At 39.5% G+C, this 18,180-nt stretch overlaps 1 protein-coding gene across 2 annotated transcripts in view; it reads left to right on the forward strand.

Moving 5' to 3' along the window:
* The window catches only part of LOC104369240 (cohesin subunit SA-2), a 66,368-nt gene that overhangs the window by 15,355 nt on the left and 32,833 nt on the right, over positions 1-18,180 (forward strand). Inside the window, exons 7-13 of one of the 2 annotated variants that reach the window (XM_032996564.2) lie at positions 1,917-1,988; positions 4,199-4,403; positions 5,479-5,630; positions 6,914-6,987; positions 7,437-7,560; positions 12,381-12,479; positions 14,501-14,580. In XM_032996564.2, coding sequence (XP_032852455.1) covers positions 1,917-1,988; positions 4,199-4,403; positions 5,479-5,630; positions 6,914-6,987; positions 7,437-7,560; positions 12,381-12,479; positions 14,501-14,580 — 806 coding nt within the window. Of the gene's footprint in view, positions 1-1,916; positions 1,989-4,198; positions 4,404-5,478; positions 5,640-6,913; positions 6,988-7,436; positions 7,561-12,380; positions 12,480-14,500; positions 14,581-18,180 lie in introns of both variants that reach the window. The other variant, XM_032996566.2, reaches the window with a different exon arrangement.

Below are 18,180 nucleotides of genomic sequence, written 5' to 3' on the forward strand. Positions count from 1 at the left end.
TGAAATTTCACCTGAACACAAAAAACCACTTTTAATGTGATGGTGGTCAAACAGTGGAACGGGCTGTCCAGAGAAGTTGTGGAGTTTTCTATCTGTCAAGTTATTACAAAGCTGACTGTAAACGGCGTCACCTGACACAGAGGGGACAGACAGGTTCTCTTAGGGATCCTTGGCAGAATGATGAGGGCACCATTTGTAGTTACAATTAAAGCTTTATTTTCTAAACTGAATATTATGATTGGTATAACACAGAGTTTATGATTAGAATGGCACAGGATTTCTACAAGCAGAATCAATACAATAGCATAATACGGAATTTATAATACAACTTAGGTAACTAGAAATCATAAGTAATACAGAATTTGTAATACATTTTAACTTGTAATTTCTCATCACCTGGACTCTCTGCAAATTGGATCAAATTTTATTAAGTGGTCTGCTGTATCAATATAACAATCATAATCTAGACTTGGAAATCGTATAAAAAAATAAAAGTCAGACACTCAATCCTTGGAGGAAGCAGATGATGGTGGAGGTGTCCCTACCACTGGGGTTCACAGGTCTCACTGTCCAGCAGCAGCTCTGGTCCAAGTTCCCCTCTTAGGCCTTGCAACCACTTGATTTTATGGACAGTGCTCTGGGTGCTGTGATGCTTCCCTCTTCTGTCTCGAGGTCGTCAGCACTCCCTGGCTGGCTGGGTGCCTGGGACCTTCAAGGCCAGTAAGGGAGGGAGTAATTGGCCTGGTGCCCGGGAACCTTGAGGCTAGCAGGGAGGTGAAGAAATTTGTTTGGTTTGTCTGCTTGGTTCTCAGGGCCTGATAGTGAGGGGAAGGGAACTAATATGTGATCTGTTCTGTCACGGAGAATGGCTGCTGGCCTCATAAAATGGTGTTAACTGTGCTCGCCGCGTTACCAGGGGTTGGGAGCTGGGGGTACCAGTCACACAGGGCACTGGGCAGCCTGTTCTCGCTGACCCTGCTTGAGCAGGTGGGGTTGGATTAGGTGATCTCAGAGAGTCCTTCTCAATTTCAGTCTTTCTGTGATTCTGTGAGAACTTGTACTGGCACTGGAAGAACAGAATGGCTTTAATACGGTCATGGAGGCGTTTATTTCCTCCTTGTGGGCCGTGGTATTCCTCACTAGAGTGATAGACTTGTCTTTAGGACTACTGCTTTTTGTTTCCCTTCTTTCTTGGACTGTTCTGTTTCTCTCTCCTGCTTTTCTTTCTGCACGTGGCTTTTTATTTCTTGCAGTTCTTTGTTCTTTTGTAGGTTTCCTTCCCTCTCCCATTTTGTTGCTGAAATGTTTAGCAATGGAAGAGTTAAGTTTGGTGCATAACTGTACAGCCAGATGGGGATAGAAATACTTGTGCTTTACTGAGCCTAATAGAGAAGTGTAGATATGCCTTTTGTCTTGGAGTAACTGTAGAGTTGAGGAAAGATCTCTGAATCAAGTCACACTAGCGCTGAAAACATTTCTCTATAATTTGAAAAGCTCGGAATGGTTTTCTAGAGTTTACATATTTTACAGTAAGTACCTAGTTACTAAATGTTGGACAGGGATATATGGTTCGACTTGCTGAGGAGCCATATCTTAGAATTAATAATGAGGATTATACCTTGTATATGTTTGCTTATAAATTTTAAAAACAAGTTGTCTCTTACTTGTAGCAAGAAAACTCAGGTTTTATATAAAAGTGAGCTTTCTTTCTATCATTGGTTATAAATAAAGAATACCGAGATGAGACGGAATTAGATTTTTGTTTAATGCATTGGATTATACACGTGGTCATACACATGGTCTTAAGTTTTAGCGGTCTTTTAAATATGATGCATGGTTTGTGATGCTTTTGTCTTTATGAATTAACTCTGCCATTTCATTGAAAAGATTCTAAAATTTTGACTTATGCATTACAGGAAACTCGGTTGCAGTACAAGAAATTCATGGTCTATCCTTGGATCCTGACAGTTACTTGGCCGGTGGACATGGTAGGACTCTTGTTCTCTGCAGCTGTAGCATAGCATTTTCTGTGGCTGTATTTCCTGTTTCCAGTGTAGGCGAATATATCAGAACTAGTCACCTTAAACTGTGCATTAGGGAATGGAGATAATCATGCACTTCTGAGGTCTGCTTCATCTGGTCTGGTTTAGACTTGCTGACTTGGATGAACACCCTTGTGCTTTTGAAGGGCCCGTTTCTCACTATTTATGTCAAAGGGACATCAGTATTTTGAACAGGCTGGTGTATGTCAAGTTGCGGAGGTGTTCGAGAGTGTTCCCCAGCCCTTCTGGCAAGTTCTACACACGCACGGGCGCATGCATGCATGTGTATGCACACAGAGGTTTTGGCAGATAGTGTTGTTCAAAGGCTTGTTTTATCAGAACGTTCTCTTGCAAACATGAATGTGCTTGATTGGAAGAATATTTTGAGAACAGAAACAGCTTTTCTGCAATGCCTCTTCCCGCTCAACACTTGCAGCATTGTAGGGAATTCATCTTAACTCCTTGTTGGCACTTCACTTTCACTTCCATCTCTTTCCATAAATTGTGTATGAAAGAAAGAAATGTTTCCAGGATGAGTCAGAGCAGGAGCCTCAGTTGAGTGATTTGAATAGTTCTCTGGAAGAATCTGTGTTAAATGCCTAATCTGACTTGGTTTCTGGAAGTAAGGTTGCTTCTCTCTGCTGGGAATCTAAGGGAATCCCAAGTTAGGTGCCTAAATTTAGGTGGTGTGCCCATTGTGCTGTCTATATATTTACTGTATGCATGTTACCATTAAACTGTATCCCAGTATGATAAACGTGGACAGTAGAAATGCCCTTAAAAAGTGAGATGTCTTCCTATATTTGTGCTGCTTTTCTGATTGAGAAGTAAGCTATGGTGATAAAGTATTTCCTGGAGTTGTAGGTTGTCTTTCCACTGTCTGTGTCATGATCAAGGAGCATTAAATGGCGCCTGCTGGGGACTTAGTTTTATGTCTTGGTGCTTGATACTACTGTTAGTCTCTGAACTGTCTCTTAGAACCTGATCAGGAACACATCCCAAATTCCCAATGTGCTTTGTGTTGCGGGCATCTCTGAGATCAGTCTGTGTTTGCATTTATTTTTCAAGAAAGCAGCGGGTCCTGTGCTTTGGAAACAAATTTATAAGAGAAGAGCCTGAAGTGCACTTTATAAGTACATGAGGTTATTCTGGGAGTGGAGCTGTATGTTAGAATACATCTGAGAAGGTTTTTGATCAACTAGTGAAGAACCATCAGAGTAGTGGCCTGTCTTCAGGATGTTTTCCATAGTGAGTGAAGTTTTGGAGTTTCCTGGCTCTGTTCACATCTAGAAACTATCAAGATGCAAATTCATATTCAGAGCCGTTCCTGGGATCTGTGAGGTGCAAATGAATAAATGTTCACACTGCCCGAAGTTGCCCTCTACAAAGTATTCCTAATGTGCTCTTCACATGAGGCACACCGTTTTGTGTGAGAAGTCAGTTGAACTGCCATCTGTCTGCTTTCTGCCTGCCGATATCAGCTGTACTGTGAACACTCTTGTGGTTTTATTGTAACTTTTTTTTTTTTTTTGCCTAATGTCAAAGTTGTTGCTCGTTCACTGTTTTGGTGGAGATTTTCAGAGACCTATGTGCTGGTGGTATAGGTGAATGACTTAGCATTTGTCATTAAGCCATAGCCTGATAAACTCATTAAGTGGGCAGTGCTGCTGAGGAAAACAGTCTCATGCTGCTCACACCACAGTTGTTTGTTTTCACTTTCCAGTCACTTCAGTTTCCTCCTGGATTTTACCGTCCACTTGTAGGAACAGGAAGGACAGGGAAGTGGGGAAGCACTGCTACCTGTGAGGAAGCAGAACTGGCCAGGAGTGCTCATGGTTTATGCCAGTGAAAGTTATTTACGATGCTGTGGCTTCATACGCCCTCTTCCACTTGTTCAGAGCTACCTCACATACGTTGTTTTCAGCTGTGAGCCCCTGTGACAGCGTAGCTCTAATGAAGCTGCTTTGTCTTTCTGCTTGCTTGTAGTCTAGTTGCATGTCCCTAGTTCGGAGTAATAACCATGAAAAAAAAGTTACGGGCATGCTGAGGTAAAGCTGACTGTCAGAACTCTCTGATATTCAGTGGGAGAGATGTAAATGGTGTGCACAAACAAAACTAATGAATGTGTTTTCTCTTGACTTTTCTTTCTTGTGCAGGACAATGAAGACTACCCGCTGATCAGAACAGGACCCTACTGGAAGAAGTTTAAGGCCAATTTCTGTGAATTTATTGCAGTGCTTGTCCAACAGTGCCAATGCAGTGTCCTGTATGATAGCTACCTGATGAACACTATCATCTCTCTGCTCACAGACTTAGCAGACTCCATGGTCAGAGCATTTAGGCACACAAGCACTTTGGCAGGTAAAGTAACTCACAGAGTAGCTATAGATCGTGAGTTTTGGTGACTTGTGTACAAACAAAACTGCTCAAAATCAAAAAGCTCTCTTTAGTGGAGCAGTTGTTCTCTTAGGCTTTGACAGTTCCTTCCTCCTAATGTATGTTATTGTAATATAAATTATTTGTTTCCATGTGTATCTGAATGGAATTTGGATGCTTTAGATATGATAGATCTAGACCAATTTTTCTTCCTAAAGAAATTTTCTTTAATGCCTGTCATGACTATCTTTAGGATTATGCTGTGTTCTGATTATTTTTTATTTTTTTCAGTAACTAATTTTTCACAGTCAGCTTTCTATTTTGTTAGTTTCCTCCCTCCACTAATTAATGTGATGAGGTTGCATTAAATGCTTCACCTAAAAAAGCTGCTTTGGAGAGCTGCTATTGTTGTGGTACCTGTGCTAAAAAGGACGTTTGCTCGTTACACATTTTTTGTTTCATGCAGCATGATGATACTAAAGCTACTACTTTTTTTTCCCACCTAAAGCCAGTAAATACCCTCTTTGCCATGCAAAGAGCACTTAAAGTATAATTTGTTCTAATGTACGCCGTTTGCTTTGAAGGCTCAAAAACCCCACTTGAAATTTACGCAAGCCATCCTTAGAGGAACATGAATTTTTGTCAATTCAAGTGAAATATTAAGATTCCCAGCCTTTTATGGGCCAGCTTCACTGCTGTTTTTTTCTTTGTTTTGTTTTGTTACTGAAAATCACCTGTTCCACAACTCTAGATTCTTTTGCAGAAAAATAAAAATCATATAAACTAAGAGAGTTGCCAAGTATATTACTTCTTTGACTAGAATTCTGGCCAAAAGTTATAAATCGCCAGTAGTATAACTACATTTTCCTTTTTTGGTCATTGTCTGTCTTTAAAATAAACACTGTATTTTAAACCAAATTACTATAATCTAGTAGCGTTCCTGTTTTGGATAATAAACTGGATTTGACTAACCATATCCTTTTTGTTGTAAAGTGGTGAATATATTTATGCTACATATCTCTGAGCTAAGCTAGATATGTTGGGTTTGTTTCCTTTTTAGCAATGAAACTTCTGACAGCAATTGTAAGCGTACATCTGAACCTTGATGTCAACAAGCACAATGCTCAAAGATTATATGAGGTGGAGAAGAAGAGGATAAGTGGCAAGAGGACCAATTACAGACTTGACCAGCTAGAGGGAAAAAGGAAAGAGGTTAGGCAGGTGTCTTGTATGGGAGGGGTGTGAAGCTATAAAAAGAGGGATTGCTGACAGTTTGCTTCTGGGTCACTGCCGTTCTTTGAGGTTTGTATGCTTATCTAATGCATGGATCTGAGCAGTTGTGACTGGCTCGATTAAGTGGTACAAAAATGACTAGGGTAATAACTGCCCTATATACTGTTAACTTGTGATGTCTGTCCTACTAATTACTTCTCTAAATTGGCATCGTTAGCTCTTGCCTCTCTACACAAATATGGATTTACACACACATGTAATTCCATCAGTAGCTCTGGTGTTGTGGGAGTGCAGTTTTGCATATATTTATACAAATTGCAAGCCAGAATGTTAGCTCTTGAACTGAATTTCAGTGAATGAAAAAGGACGCAGGGCAGCTGTCATCTCTGTATGAGTAATGCCTTGTAAAAATGGTCGTACTTTCAGGTATGACCTGTATCTTCCTTGCTCTTCAGCTTCTGTCATCAATTCCCTGCTCAGCCAGACAGCTCCTTATCAGCTCCCAGAGACAAGCCTACAACTGTAAGAAATAATTCTGGCTTGAAGGTGGAAGTGACTTGATGTATGAACATCATAGTTCCTTCTATCCTGACCTTAGAATCAGTTACCTGTGTTCTGAGTTTTGGATGTCCATGGACTTCTGTGTTACAGAAACAACCCCTGGTTTTTGTGGGAAGAAGTGTTTGGGTGAGACAGGGGTTTTTAGTGTCATCAGAAATCTGATGGGAAAAGCAGAGGAAGTGTGTGTGTTGGGGGGAAAACCCAAACTTGTCACCCTTCCTGATGCTGTTGATGAGAGAATGTTTTTATGACGTGACTTAGGTTTCCAGAAGTTCATAACTGGATTTTCAGGGCTCGGTTAAAATACGTGCTCATTGTGGAACAGCTGCATTTTGAAAATTCCCTTATCTGCCTTTTTTCCATCTCTAAGTGCATAAAAAAAGAGAATTTGGACCTATATGTGAAGATTGCTTGGTAGCTGTGCTTTATCTTTCTGTGTATTGATAGACCAAGACTCACTGTATCAAACAAGTACCTTGTTATCCAGGCTAGCAGTTGGTATTGGATAAACCTTTCATCGGGATGTAGCTACAAAAAGTCCAATTGCTAGCGTAGATACAGACCGCTCATTTTATGTTGGTACCATGTGTAAACGCTAGAAATTTATAGCACAGTAGTATTGTAGGTATGCTGATGCAACTTTTTAAATGTGTAGTGAATTGTGGGACCAATATTAACATTCAGTTCTCTTTGTATTTCAGTATGAGCATAAGCTTCTAGAGATACAGAACATGATGAATGCTATTTTCAAAGGGACGTTTCTAAACCGTTACCGGTAAGAATAAAAATAAAGCTGTGATGTGTATATGCATTCCCAAGAAACTCTTGCTCAGATTGTCCAGATACCAGAATCAAGTTAAATATCCTAGAGGCACTGATGGTGTCAAGGGAAGTGTAGCAGTTAAATTATTTTAAAGAATCTGAGCTTGCAAAAGGACCTTTCTTAAGTATGTTTGTGAAGTTCTTCCTGCTGGCTCTAGAGCAGTGCGTTTGCAATTGAGAAGATACCCAGAATTACAAAAAAAAAATATTCCATGAAACATTTGTAGCTAAAAGTGGCCTAATTGTCAATTGAAGACTTAAAACATTAATGTGAAGATACTTGCAGTATTTTGGATTATACATGCTTCTGCAATTCCAGAAGATAAAAATATTGTGAATAATATAACTAATATATACTACACATTTTTAATGTATTAATATAACAATTTTACAATTTCACAGTGATGTGATCCCCGAGATCCGAGCAACTTGCATTGAAGAATTTGGCAGCTGGATTAAAACATACCCAGATGTTTTTTTAAATGATAACTACTTAAAATATATTGGGTGGATGCTGTATGATAAGGTAAAGTTTTAATTTTTCTTACTGGGGGCAGTAGATGGGAATTTTTTTTTCTTTTTTTAAAGCCCCCTAACATTTAACTTCTTGCGAGTAGATATTTAAGACTGTGGTGGTACAAAAAGGAATTCACTTTCTTCCCCATTTCATTTCATTTTTAAAGCCACTGTAGCACTAAATAACAGAGAACATTCTTTTTAGTTCTGTAGCAGTATGTGTCCCTGCACACGCAGCTATTTTTATATGTTACTGAATTGAGAGCTATTACTGAATTGTAAAATGGCCCATATCCTTTGAGCACATGTAGTGCTAAACATTGATTAGAATTCTACTTTTAGGTTTGTTGGCTTCAAGTAAAATAACAAATAAGTATTGACTATAGTAAAATGGCCTTCAATATTGCATTTCTCATTTGAAATTAAATGGATATAGAAAATATTTACAGAAAGTCCAGTCGTTTCCCAAAGAGTTTTCTCCTTTTCCTTACAGTGAGGTGGTTTTTTTCTTCTTTTTGAGTAGAAGTACATGTATAAAACCGAGAAAAAACGCCACCAAAACAAAATATCCAGAAGAAAACAGTAACTCAAAACTATGATTTTTCTCATGCTTCTAAAATGCATGAGAGATTTTAGGGGGATAGGAATATTTACTGTGAATGGCTAATTACTGAAATTGGCATACTGTACTTCTGCAGGCCACCTTTTAAAGTGTATATAGCTTCTGTATAAATTCTGAAGCATTCTCAGCTTTGTGTCAGCTTTAGGTAATGTTTGTGTAGTGTGAATAAAACTGTAGTTTACCACAAAGTCAGGAGGGGGAGCACAAAGCCTCTTACTTCCCTGTGTTGTGCCATTACTGTAAAGGTAGTATTTAGATTTTTTAGAACAACAAATCTATCAAGAACTGTCGTCTTTTCCTGCATAAATTTTGTCTGATCAGAATATCTCTTTAGTATGTGTTCAGTTGGGAGAATTCTCAAAAGAAAAAGTCATTTTTTTGAAGACGATGTGTCTTCATTCCCAGTGCTGTACGGTGAAAATTAACAGCTGGTGTCTCTGATTAATGCACATAGCTCATCCAGTGTCATTGATTGGGAACTGGAAATGGCTGTTTTTCTAAAGCTTATTATCTGAAAGCAATGCAGATGCAAGCAGAGGGAGATAAAGTGAGAAGCCTTCCACATTCCGCATTTGGCCAGACCTGGTAGTGTGCCATTGCTGGTGGTTGCAGTCCCGGCTGTGCTTTCTGATTTGCAGCCACTGTTAAATTGCCCGATTCCAAAATGAGAGCAGGGCATTTCTGGCAGCAACAGGGGCAGCAGTGCTTTTATATACATCTGAATGTTATTTCCCACTACTCCTCCTTAATAAGCATTTCCATCCCATCTTGTTGGGGGCGCGCGGCAAGAAACTGATATCTCCCAGAGCCAATTTTCTTTTAGAATATAATGTAGAGAAGTTTGCCAAATAATTTAGGCCCTAGAGTGGAACAACCACTAAAGTATTCTAATGGTGGGGGAAAACCTGGCTAGCATCATCTACAGTATTGTAAACAGAAATTAAGTTCTGTCATTTGAGAGACTTTAAAGCAGAGAGGGAAGGGGGAAGTAAGTATAAAATTAACATTTTGTCTTCAAGGTCTTTTATTTGAATATAATATTTTTTTTCCTATGAGATACCATTTTGCTATTATACCTTAATATTAAAAGTTTTTTTTTTATGTGAAAGGTTATTTTCTAGGTGTAAGCAGATGCTCCAAATTCAGGGGTAATATGCTCAAAGTTGCGTATGAATATCTCTCTTTTGCCCAATAAGAGCTGTGGAACAGTGTTACAAAGACACACTTTCAAGTAGTTTGTGTTCATCTGCTAGAAGTAATTTAACCTTTTACTTTTGAAGACCAAGCAACAGTTGACACTAAATCGGGCAGTTGTGTGCAGTTGAACAGTGTTATATGTAAGCCCAGTCACCTATCAGTGCGTTTGTGAAACCCAGGCACCTAACTTGTGCTCAAAGGCTCTAGTGTTCTTCTAAGGGAATATATAGCTACTAAATTAGCATCCAGATCCAATCAAGCTAGTGCTGATCAGAGCGGAAGGTGTTGAAGGGAAGTGCTGTATAACAAGTTCAGAGTTAGACTACAAAAATCAAGGCAGTGAATAATCAAGATGGGGAAATTTGCTGTTGAAATTAACGTCTGTGTCCTGACCATGTGATCCTCCTGGCAAATTTCAGGAAATTCAAGGTGTGTTTAGTTTTGCCTCCCATTCAGCATGGCTATAGAAACTGATCCCATGGTTATGGCTACTTCTGAAATACTTCTTTCTTCACACGGTCATGTTAACATAGTGGTTTTCAGCTCCACAGGTCATCTCTGTGTATATGTACTGATTTTTTTATTTTTTTTTGGGGGGGAGGTGGGGAGGGAAGATCAGTTTTAAAAATTGTTTACCTCGACAAGACAGGTGAGCTGTATTGTCTTCACTACTCAGGAGCAATTCAGAAGTAGACCTAGTTCTCCCAATTTATTGTTTGGGCAGTGTTAAGGAGAAAAAACCGATGCAGTGCTCCCATCAAATCATCCAGGTCCCAGCCTGTATTTGTAAGGGTTATTGAATGGCCCCATCTCTGTGATAGTGGCGAGGCTGAATTCTCATAGCTGAACGTGCCTAAGCAGTGCTGGAGCCTGTGCAGACCTCTCGGGTCACTACAGCTGCCCGCTGTCTTACCGATGTTTTCTAGCAGCCCGTTGGCAGTTCAGGGTTGAAATATACTGTGATACAGCCGAGGGGGGACAGCGTGTGTTCAGTTTCCTGAAAATGTGCTTACATAATTGCCCTTCACTCTGTCGCAGCTTTGAAAGACCAAACAGACAGGTATTTCATCGAGATTAGAATGGTAGTTCTGTTGAGGGGAGTAGATGGCTGGGTGTTTATACTTGCCTACATTACTGTCGAAAGGAGCTGAAGGTAAGTAGTGAGATAGTTTGAGAAGGATGTGAAGTAGTTTTGAATGATCAAGAAGCTATGAGGAGGGATGAATCTAGAAAAGGGGAAGTGGTTGAGAAGGAGAAAATGCACAGGAAAGCAGCAGAACTAGTCATAGTAGAAGTAGTTATTTGTTCATAGTTACTAGAGTTAATTTTCTCAACATTGAAAAGGAACATATACATATAGAGTTATGGCTTAGAGCTTTTGGGTGGGAGCAGGATACCTTAGAAGGCAGGTGGTATAGTTTAATGTATTAAACTTTATATCTGCAGACCGACGCTTGGATGCCAGGTGACTGACACATGCAAATTACATTACCAGCAGTGTGCCAAGAGCTATATGACCATCCAACAAACTTTTGCCTTTTATTTTTTTTATTTATTTTTTTTTTTTTTTCGCCTTTTCCCCAAGCACAAATGCAGTCCTTATTCACAAGCAAAACGTTGTGATAAAATACTGAAGGCAGCTGGAGCCGGGAGTTGCGGTACCTTGGCCGAGCTGAGTTTGTGCAGTGATGGGTGTCCAGCTGGGACTGCCAGTGAGTGAGTTCTGTGCTGTGGAGCCCCTGAGGCTGTAGGAAGCAGCAGGTGCAGGCAACAATCTCTTTCGCAGGCAAGGCCTTTAATATTAAAGTACAATATAGAATATGTGCTGCTGGTGTGTCACGGGCAGATTTGAGAGCAGTACTTACTGTTACCTGTTGATCTTTCATTTTGTATTTCTAGCAAAAAGATGTCTTAAGCAAAGCTGTTGGACAAAGCCTGCTACTGGGTATCATTCTTTGCTTTCCATCTAAGCAGGTGAACAGGAACTTGAAGTAATGGATAGCCTATGTGTAGGTGGTCTCCTTTCTTGGGTTTCCTTGATTATTTTTACTGCTATTGTTAGCAAGAGGAATTAAGGAAGAAACATCAAGAGACTGATTCAAAGCTTGCAGTTCATTTAATTGTCTCTGCTGATAACTTTAGCATTGTAAGTTTACAGAAGACAGTGATTTTTCTGTTAGATCCTCAGAATGACTTTCCTAATGCCATTTAGAGCTTTGTCATTTGAAAGGTGTAGCACTATGCCTGAGGTAATTTAAAAGCTGAATAAGGAAAAGACTTATTTTTGAGGCATCTGTGAAGCAGCAGTATTAATAGTACGAAATAACACCTTGCAGGGATAAATGTCCTTTGCCCCAATTAACTAATTAGGCCAAATTCAAAGCCATCCTTTTCTTCTTAGAGTGCTTAAAATACAGCGTTCTAGTGTAAAACAGAAATAGGGAGAAGACATAACGTTTAACTCTGTATCTGTAAGAACCCACAGTGGTAAGCCAGTGCATTTTGAAGGTGTACTTCTTCCTCTTGGAATCTCCCAGAGTTTCTTGGAGTCCTTGTCCGTTTTAACGATTGTCTGAGTCAAATGTTGAAAGGAGGTAAGGAAAGTCGGATGTATGGAAGAGTGCTGGTTGTACTAAGCAGGTCATCCATACTCTTGTCTTTGTACCTTTAACAGATGAATAGCACATTTCCTGCATCTTTTGCATTCTGTTGCTTTTATTAACTGTAAGGTTTGTGAGAGTTTCTTTGACTCTTAGGGAGCCTAACACAAACTTTGCTGTCATGCTTAAGTTTTGCTCGCTGCAGGCTTCCTCTCTGTGTGTGTGTGAGGCACGTGTGTGCACGCAAACGAAATGGTATTGATATCAGTAATAAAGAACACGAGGCAGCATTTGGGTAGTTTGCTTCAGGCACCCACAGAGAACTCTTATTTACGTAATATAAATGCCAGTAGTAAATAACGTCAAAGATACATGTTTTTCACTGTTAACTGATTTCTCTTTGTCTTGTAGCAAGCTGAAGTGCGGTTGAAGTGTCTTCTGGGACTGCAGGGAATTTATAGCAGAAGAGAGCTTGTTTCCAGGATGGATCTCTTTACTATCAGATTCAAGGTAAATAGATTACTGTTTGCTGCTTCTTAAGTCTGGGTTGGGTGTATACGCAGGGTCTGATGTTTTGATTAGAGCTGATCTCCCCACTCTCTTGACTGACAGGAGCTTAGAGTACTTCAGAAACAGCCTGCTGGACTGAGTGGATGAAGGAGTTTTGCAGAGATGTTTCACTCTGTTTCTATGGAATTTTCTGATGTTAGCATGTACTCTGGTCGCTTATCTCCACCATTCATCCAGAATGGCCCAGATTTTTTTACAGGATCTTTGGCAGATGACAAAGAATTTCATATTCTAAAGGTCCCTTTTTTGCTGCTCTTGATAATGGGTTAACCTTGTAGATACTGGATTGGCTGACCATGTGTCACACTGATGTGGGAATGGCTCTGTTGATCCACCATGTTAGTATTAATCTTGAAGAAGCATCCCTTATCTCCTTTCTGAACAAGTCAGGTCATACGCTGTTAATTTTGAGAGCTTGTTCTGTACACTGCCTTTATCATATTCCAGCATCCTGACTCATTTAAGAAGTAAGCCCTTTACTGTTTTTAATCTTACCCTTCATAATGATTTTGTCCGCTGCTCGTATCCCAGTGGGGCTGTGCCTTTTCAGTATTTGATTGAGAAAGCTCAAGATGCTGTGACTGATATCTCAGTCCCTCTGAATCAGTACTTAATCAATGCCTTCATGTGGTGGTAATTCATGTTCTTTTTGCAAAAGGTGCAGGGCTTACCTGTATGTCAAAGCAGTTGCTAATAGTAAAAAATACCTATAGCACGTTTTCAAAGAACAAGAAATAGATAAATATTGGTATCTCAAGGATACCAATAACTTGGTTATCTAAGATTAACCCCTGTTTCCAACAGTTATGTGGTAGTCCCTTATCTTTCTGTCTAAAAGAAGGCTCTTGTAAGCTGCATAACCAGCTACAGGATTGGTATTCAAAGACTGGTGCAATAGGTCCAGTCTGTGTATACTGCGATCTCCCTCAGTGTGGAGGATGCTACATAAACGGATTATTGCAAACTCCATCCCTCTATCAAAAAAACCCAAGACAAACACAACTCCTTCCCCTCTAAATAAAAGAAACCCAAACAGCTACACACAAAATACAGACTGATCTGAAATCTCCCAAAGTTTAAATCATAATTTCTCAGCGATGGGAAATGTAATCATATAATCATCAATCCGTTTCCCACAAGCAGAAGTTCTGCATGCTCCCTCTGTTGTCTTGTGAGTGTTCAAACTCAGGATTCATGGACTTCCATACCTTGCAGCTGGGTTGTGAAAAAATGGGAGGTGCAAGGTCAAATGAATCTAGAGATTTAGAAATGCTACATTAAGTGAGAAAGCTGTTAGTCCCGAAACAAACAAGTCCAGAGGCTTAATATACCTTAAAGATGTAGGCCACACTGGAGTGTGAGGGCTGGGAGTTCTTGGGTACATAGGACAGGGAAATTTCCACTGTTTTCTGAGGTGACTGCATGTGTAGCAAGTTATAATAGTGTGAATTCTGGAGATCAGAAGTAGTGCTGCTGTTCCGTGAGGTACCTTTATGACTCAAGTCCTAATTGTCTTTCCAGCAAGGCACTGTCTTCTGTAACGTGTAGGTACATGCACTTTATTGTTGATGGGATAATCTGGTTATATAATGCTTGTAATTTGAGGCTTACCTTCATTTAACATACTGAAGTGCCAGTAGTCACATCTTAGAAACAAGTTGTCAGTCACTTTTAATTTGTAGATTGTAGTTGATTTCTTGTGAACGCATACATTACATCTATAAAAAAATATCATATTACTGCATGATTAATTCAGTTAAAAAATTAACATGCTGTTAATTTTCAGGGGCTGGGGAACTACTTGGTCGTAATCAAGTTGCCTTATGTCTCTTAGGAAATAGCTGCTGAAATAAAAATAAATCTCTGCTCTACTAGTGTAGATGATCTAGCTGTAGCAAAAATATATGTTTATTGAGAACAAACCATGTTACATCTTTTTATTGTCATTTTACATCCATTAGGATCGAATTGTGTCCATGCTTCTGGACAAGGACCATGAAGTAGCAGTTCAAGCCATGAAACTCTTGATGCTTATGTCACAGTAAATAATTTCTTTTTTAATTTACTGTATTGTTTTAATGGCAACAAGATCCAGATACAGTCCTGATGAATCTTCCTGTAATTGGTTACATGCTGGGAAGCAGTTGCTCCTGGCAGGATATGAGTTACAATTAAAGCTGCTCAAGATAGGGCATTTTCTTTCTGTGGGAAATACCGATGTTAAGAAAACCCTTGTGCTGAGATTCAGTATGAAAGCTAAATTTTTATATCTTTATGCTTCCCTCTGAAAGGAAATTCTATTTTTTCATTTTGGCTTTTCTCATATAGAGCATCTGCCTGTTTTGGGGGAAGTCCCCACCAAAGGTGGGGTCCCCACCCCGTCTGCTGTCCCAGGCTTGCCAGGCCTTGACCAGGAGCTCAGGGAGCTCCGTCATTTTCCCAGTCTCCCCACATGATGCAGGAAACCTTGAGCTTTGAGGCTGTTGCTAGAATTTGGACTTTCGTATTCTTGGCTCCATGGCAGAGAACCTGGGAGCTGTTGAGCCCACAGCAGACTGACTGACAGGAAATGAGCAAGCGTATGGTTTTGCTGAAGTGGAAAACTGAGAAGAGTTTTTTTTCTTGGGAAATTACCTGCCAGCTGTAGATATAGTAGGATAATGGCAAGCTGGAAGTGTGGGGAAAAACTAGAATAATGTTACAGAAGTATATGAATCCTATTCTGATACATCCTTGAGCAGCATTTTTATTTTAGAAATGTCTTTCTTTGCAAAATATATGAAGAATAAATTCTCTGTCCCTCTTTTTCAATGCAAATTGAAGGAAAAAAACCCAAACCACTGCATTTCATTGTTAATACAGATGAGATGTTAGGACTCAAGAAGTGTCTCTTCTGTCTCAGAGTGTAAGTTGAATTCTGCTGATGCAGATGTTTATTTTCATGTACAACATGGCACATTGTCCAACAGCCTTGTGGGATTTGCTTTTCCGTTTATGCCAGAAGCATTGGTCATTGCTAGATGAGGATGTGTAGGCCTTAATGGACTGAGTAATATGGTGTTAGAGGTATTTAAATTAAATTTCAAGTATGTTTGCATGTTGAAGTGCTGCTTTATAGTCTGGTCCCCCGTCTCACTTCACACTCCATTGGTTTGAGTGGCATTTTTCTAGGCCTATTTCAGCGTACACATCAGAACACCGTATAATGCTGTGAACACAGTATGCTTTTCTGAAGGGAGTACCATTGTTTGGGCCTCACTAGTAGTAGCTAGGGTTATATGGCTTCTGTGTTTACAACGTCCATTTCTACATCCCTTGGTTCTCCATGGTGTAGAGCTTTTGGAACAAAGCACAATGCTGTGTCTATGTGTATAACGTGTCCCTGTGCTAGGAGGAGCAGCACACCATTGTGGAAGTATAAAGATGCTATACACCACTTAACGGCTGCCCTTGTTCTGTATCTGAACTAACAAGTGCTGTACTGGCACTGCAGCTGTTTATCATCTCTGGCTTTTTTTATAAGGGATCACGTTCTCATTAATGCAAGCTGCAGCTATAAAAGTTTGATCAATTTTTCTTTTTCCCTGAAGCAATTTTTTCTTAATTTTTCTTAAATATGATTTCTGGTGTGAATAAATACCTTCTGAAGTTTTCTGAATGACATTTTTCCATCATAAAATGTAGCTTTCATAAGTAAAATTGATACATTTTGATAATGTTTTTTAATTAGGCTCTGTGGAGGCCTAGCAAGCACATGCTTCTCTTTCTTTTTGCTCATCTGTTGCATAGCCATTCTCCTTTCTGCTCCCCTCCCCCCCAGTTGCACTGAGCCCTGCTGATTTGGCTTAATTATTGGAGTGATGAAAGTGGGAGTTGGAGACTCAGTAAGCAAATTCAACGTTAGCTCTTCTTTTTGATAAGACTAGTACAGTCCAGTCTATTAAACCTGTGTGAAGAGAATGCAGGCAATAGAGACAGTCACATGTACAGGCTGCTTGATAAGAGCCTGCATCAAGATGCTTTTCTAGCAGGGAAAAACCTTATGCCTCTGTACCTACAATGTTGTCGGAAAGGACTGGCATTGCAGAAGCAAAGAAATTTCAGGGCTATTGTCTCAAATAGGTGCGTCTCATAGCTCAAACCCAGTATCTGCATATTGAGCAGTAATGCTGCATGATGCATGCAGTAAAGCGTGAAATGGGGTTGAGGACAGCAACTCCCCTGCCTTTAAAGAACAGTAAATGGCAGCTTGCATAAATGGCATTTCTACTTGTATGCATTGACATAATACATTTTTTTGCTGCTTTTGTCATGCTGTGTTGGCTTCTCTGTGGATGGCTCGTGTTTGTCACCTGCAAATTTGGCAACTGAATTCTAGCTGCCCAACTCGCATTTTTAGCGAGACATGGAAGACCTTCCAGATCAAGCTTCTATTTTTAAAGCTACTGGCAAGAACCTCTATCTCATGAACTCCCTATATTTGATTTGGAATCATGGATTTTTAACAAATAATATAATCTGAACTGGTCAGGTACTCACGTTTAGAACATGTCTCTAATCTTGGAATGAATCTTTCGTTGTTTCATGATGTGTATTGGCAAGAAGCAAGGCCAGGAGTAACTCTTTTTCCTCCAGTTAGTCTGGGGGGTGCTCTGTGACTTTCTTGGGGAAAAATTACTGTATCAGTAACTGTCTTTTATTGGTTTCCGTAGTTTTCTTTTGGGTGAGTATAGTAGCAAGACCTTGTTGCCAATTAATTATTTTTGTGATGTTTTATGGCTGCAGTGGAGCTGTGCTCCGTGTATGTTAGTAACAGTTTTGACCATCTCTTAACCACCCCTGCATTCCAGTCCCGTGGAATATACACTGACTTCTCTGTACCTCTGGCCCATAAAACTGATATGCCGGCCTTTACATTTTCTCTCTTGCTAGCTAGAGAAGCAGTGAAAACACTGAATTTACTTAGATCTGTTGCATTATTAAAAAAAAAAAAAAAATTCCAGTGCTAATTCAAAACACTCTTGTTATGCGTATACCTGATTTTTTTCAGATCCATATTTGTGTTTTCATCTTGTCTATCTCTGAGCTGAGAGTTTTTTCTTCTTGTTTGTCGCATGTTGTCTCAATTGAATGCCAAGGTCTTTGGGCTAGTAGATTTCTATTTTTACACAGCGTGATGCAATGCTGAAACTGAAATGGGCCTGTGAGGTTTAGCATAATAGAAATTATTAATGCTGCTGAATTATACATAATTGTTAGCATTAATGTTGCAAAGGATCTGAGAACAAATAGAACTAGGAAGGAAATAAAGAGGGAGAAAACATGAGTGACAATAAGAGACCAAGGAATCTTACTGAAAACATGGCCCTTTAGGAGGCAAATTAGTTTAGTGTGCCTACTGCAAGACAATTCTGTTCATTTTTGTGTGCTTAACTGCCTAAAAGAATAGAGGGATTTTGGAGAAAAGCAGCAAAAGTAATTAGGTAATTGTAGCAGATGAATGAGGAAAGGTTGCAAGTGGTGCAGGTAGGGGCACAAATCTAAAAATAGTTTGAATATGTAAATAGCAAAGGGGACAATCGCTTTGTATTACATTAGTTAAATGTGAAAAGAAATTAAACTGAATTTTAAACACAAAACT

This window comes from Tyto alba, unplaced genomic scaffold (assembly GCF_018691265.1).
Source record: "Tyto alba isolate M040663 unplaced genomic scaffold, T.alba_DEE_v4.0 Super-Scaffold_14, whole genome shotgun sequence".
In the NCBI taxonomy this organism is placed as follows: domain Eukaryota; kingdom Metazoa; phylum Chordata; class Aves; order Strigiformes; family Tytonidae; genus Tyto; species Tyto alba.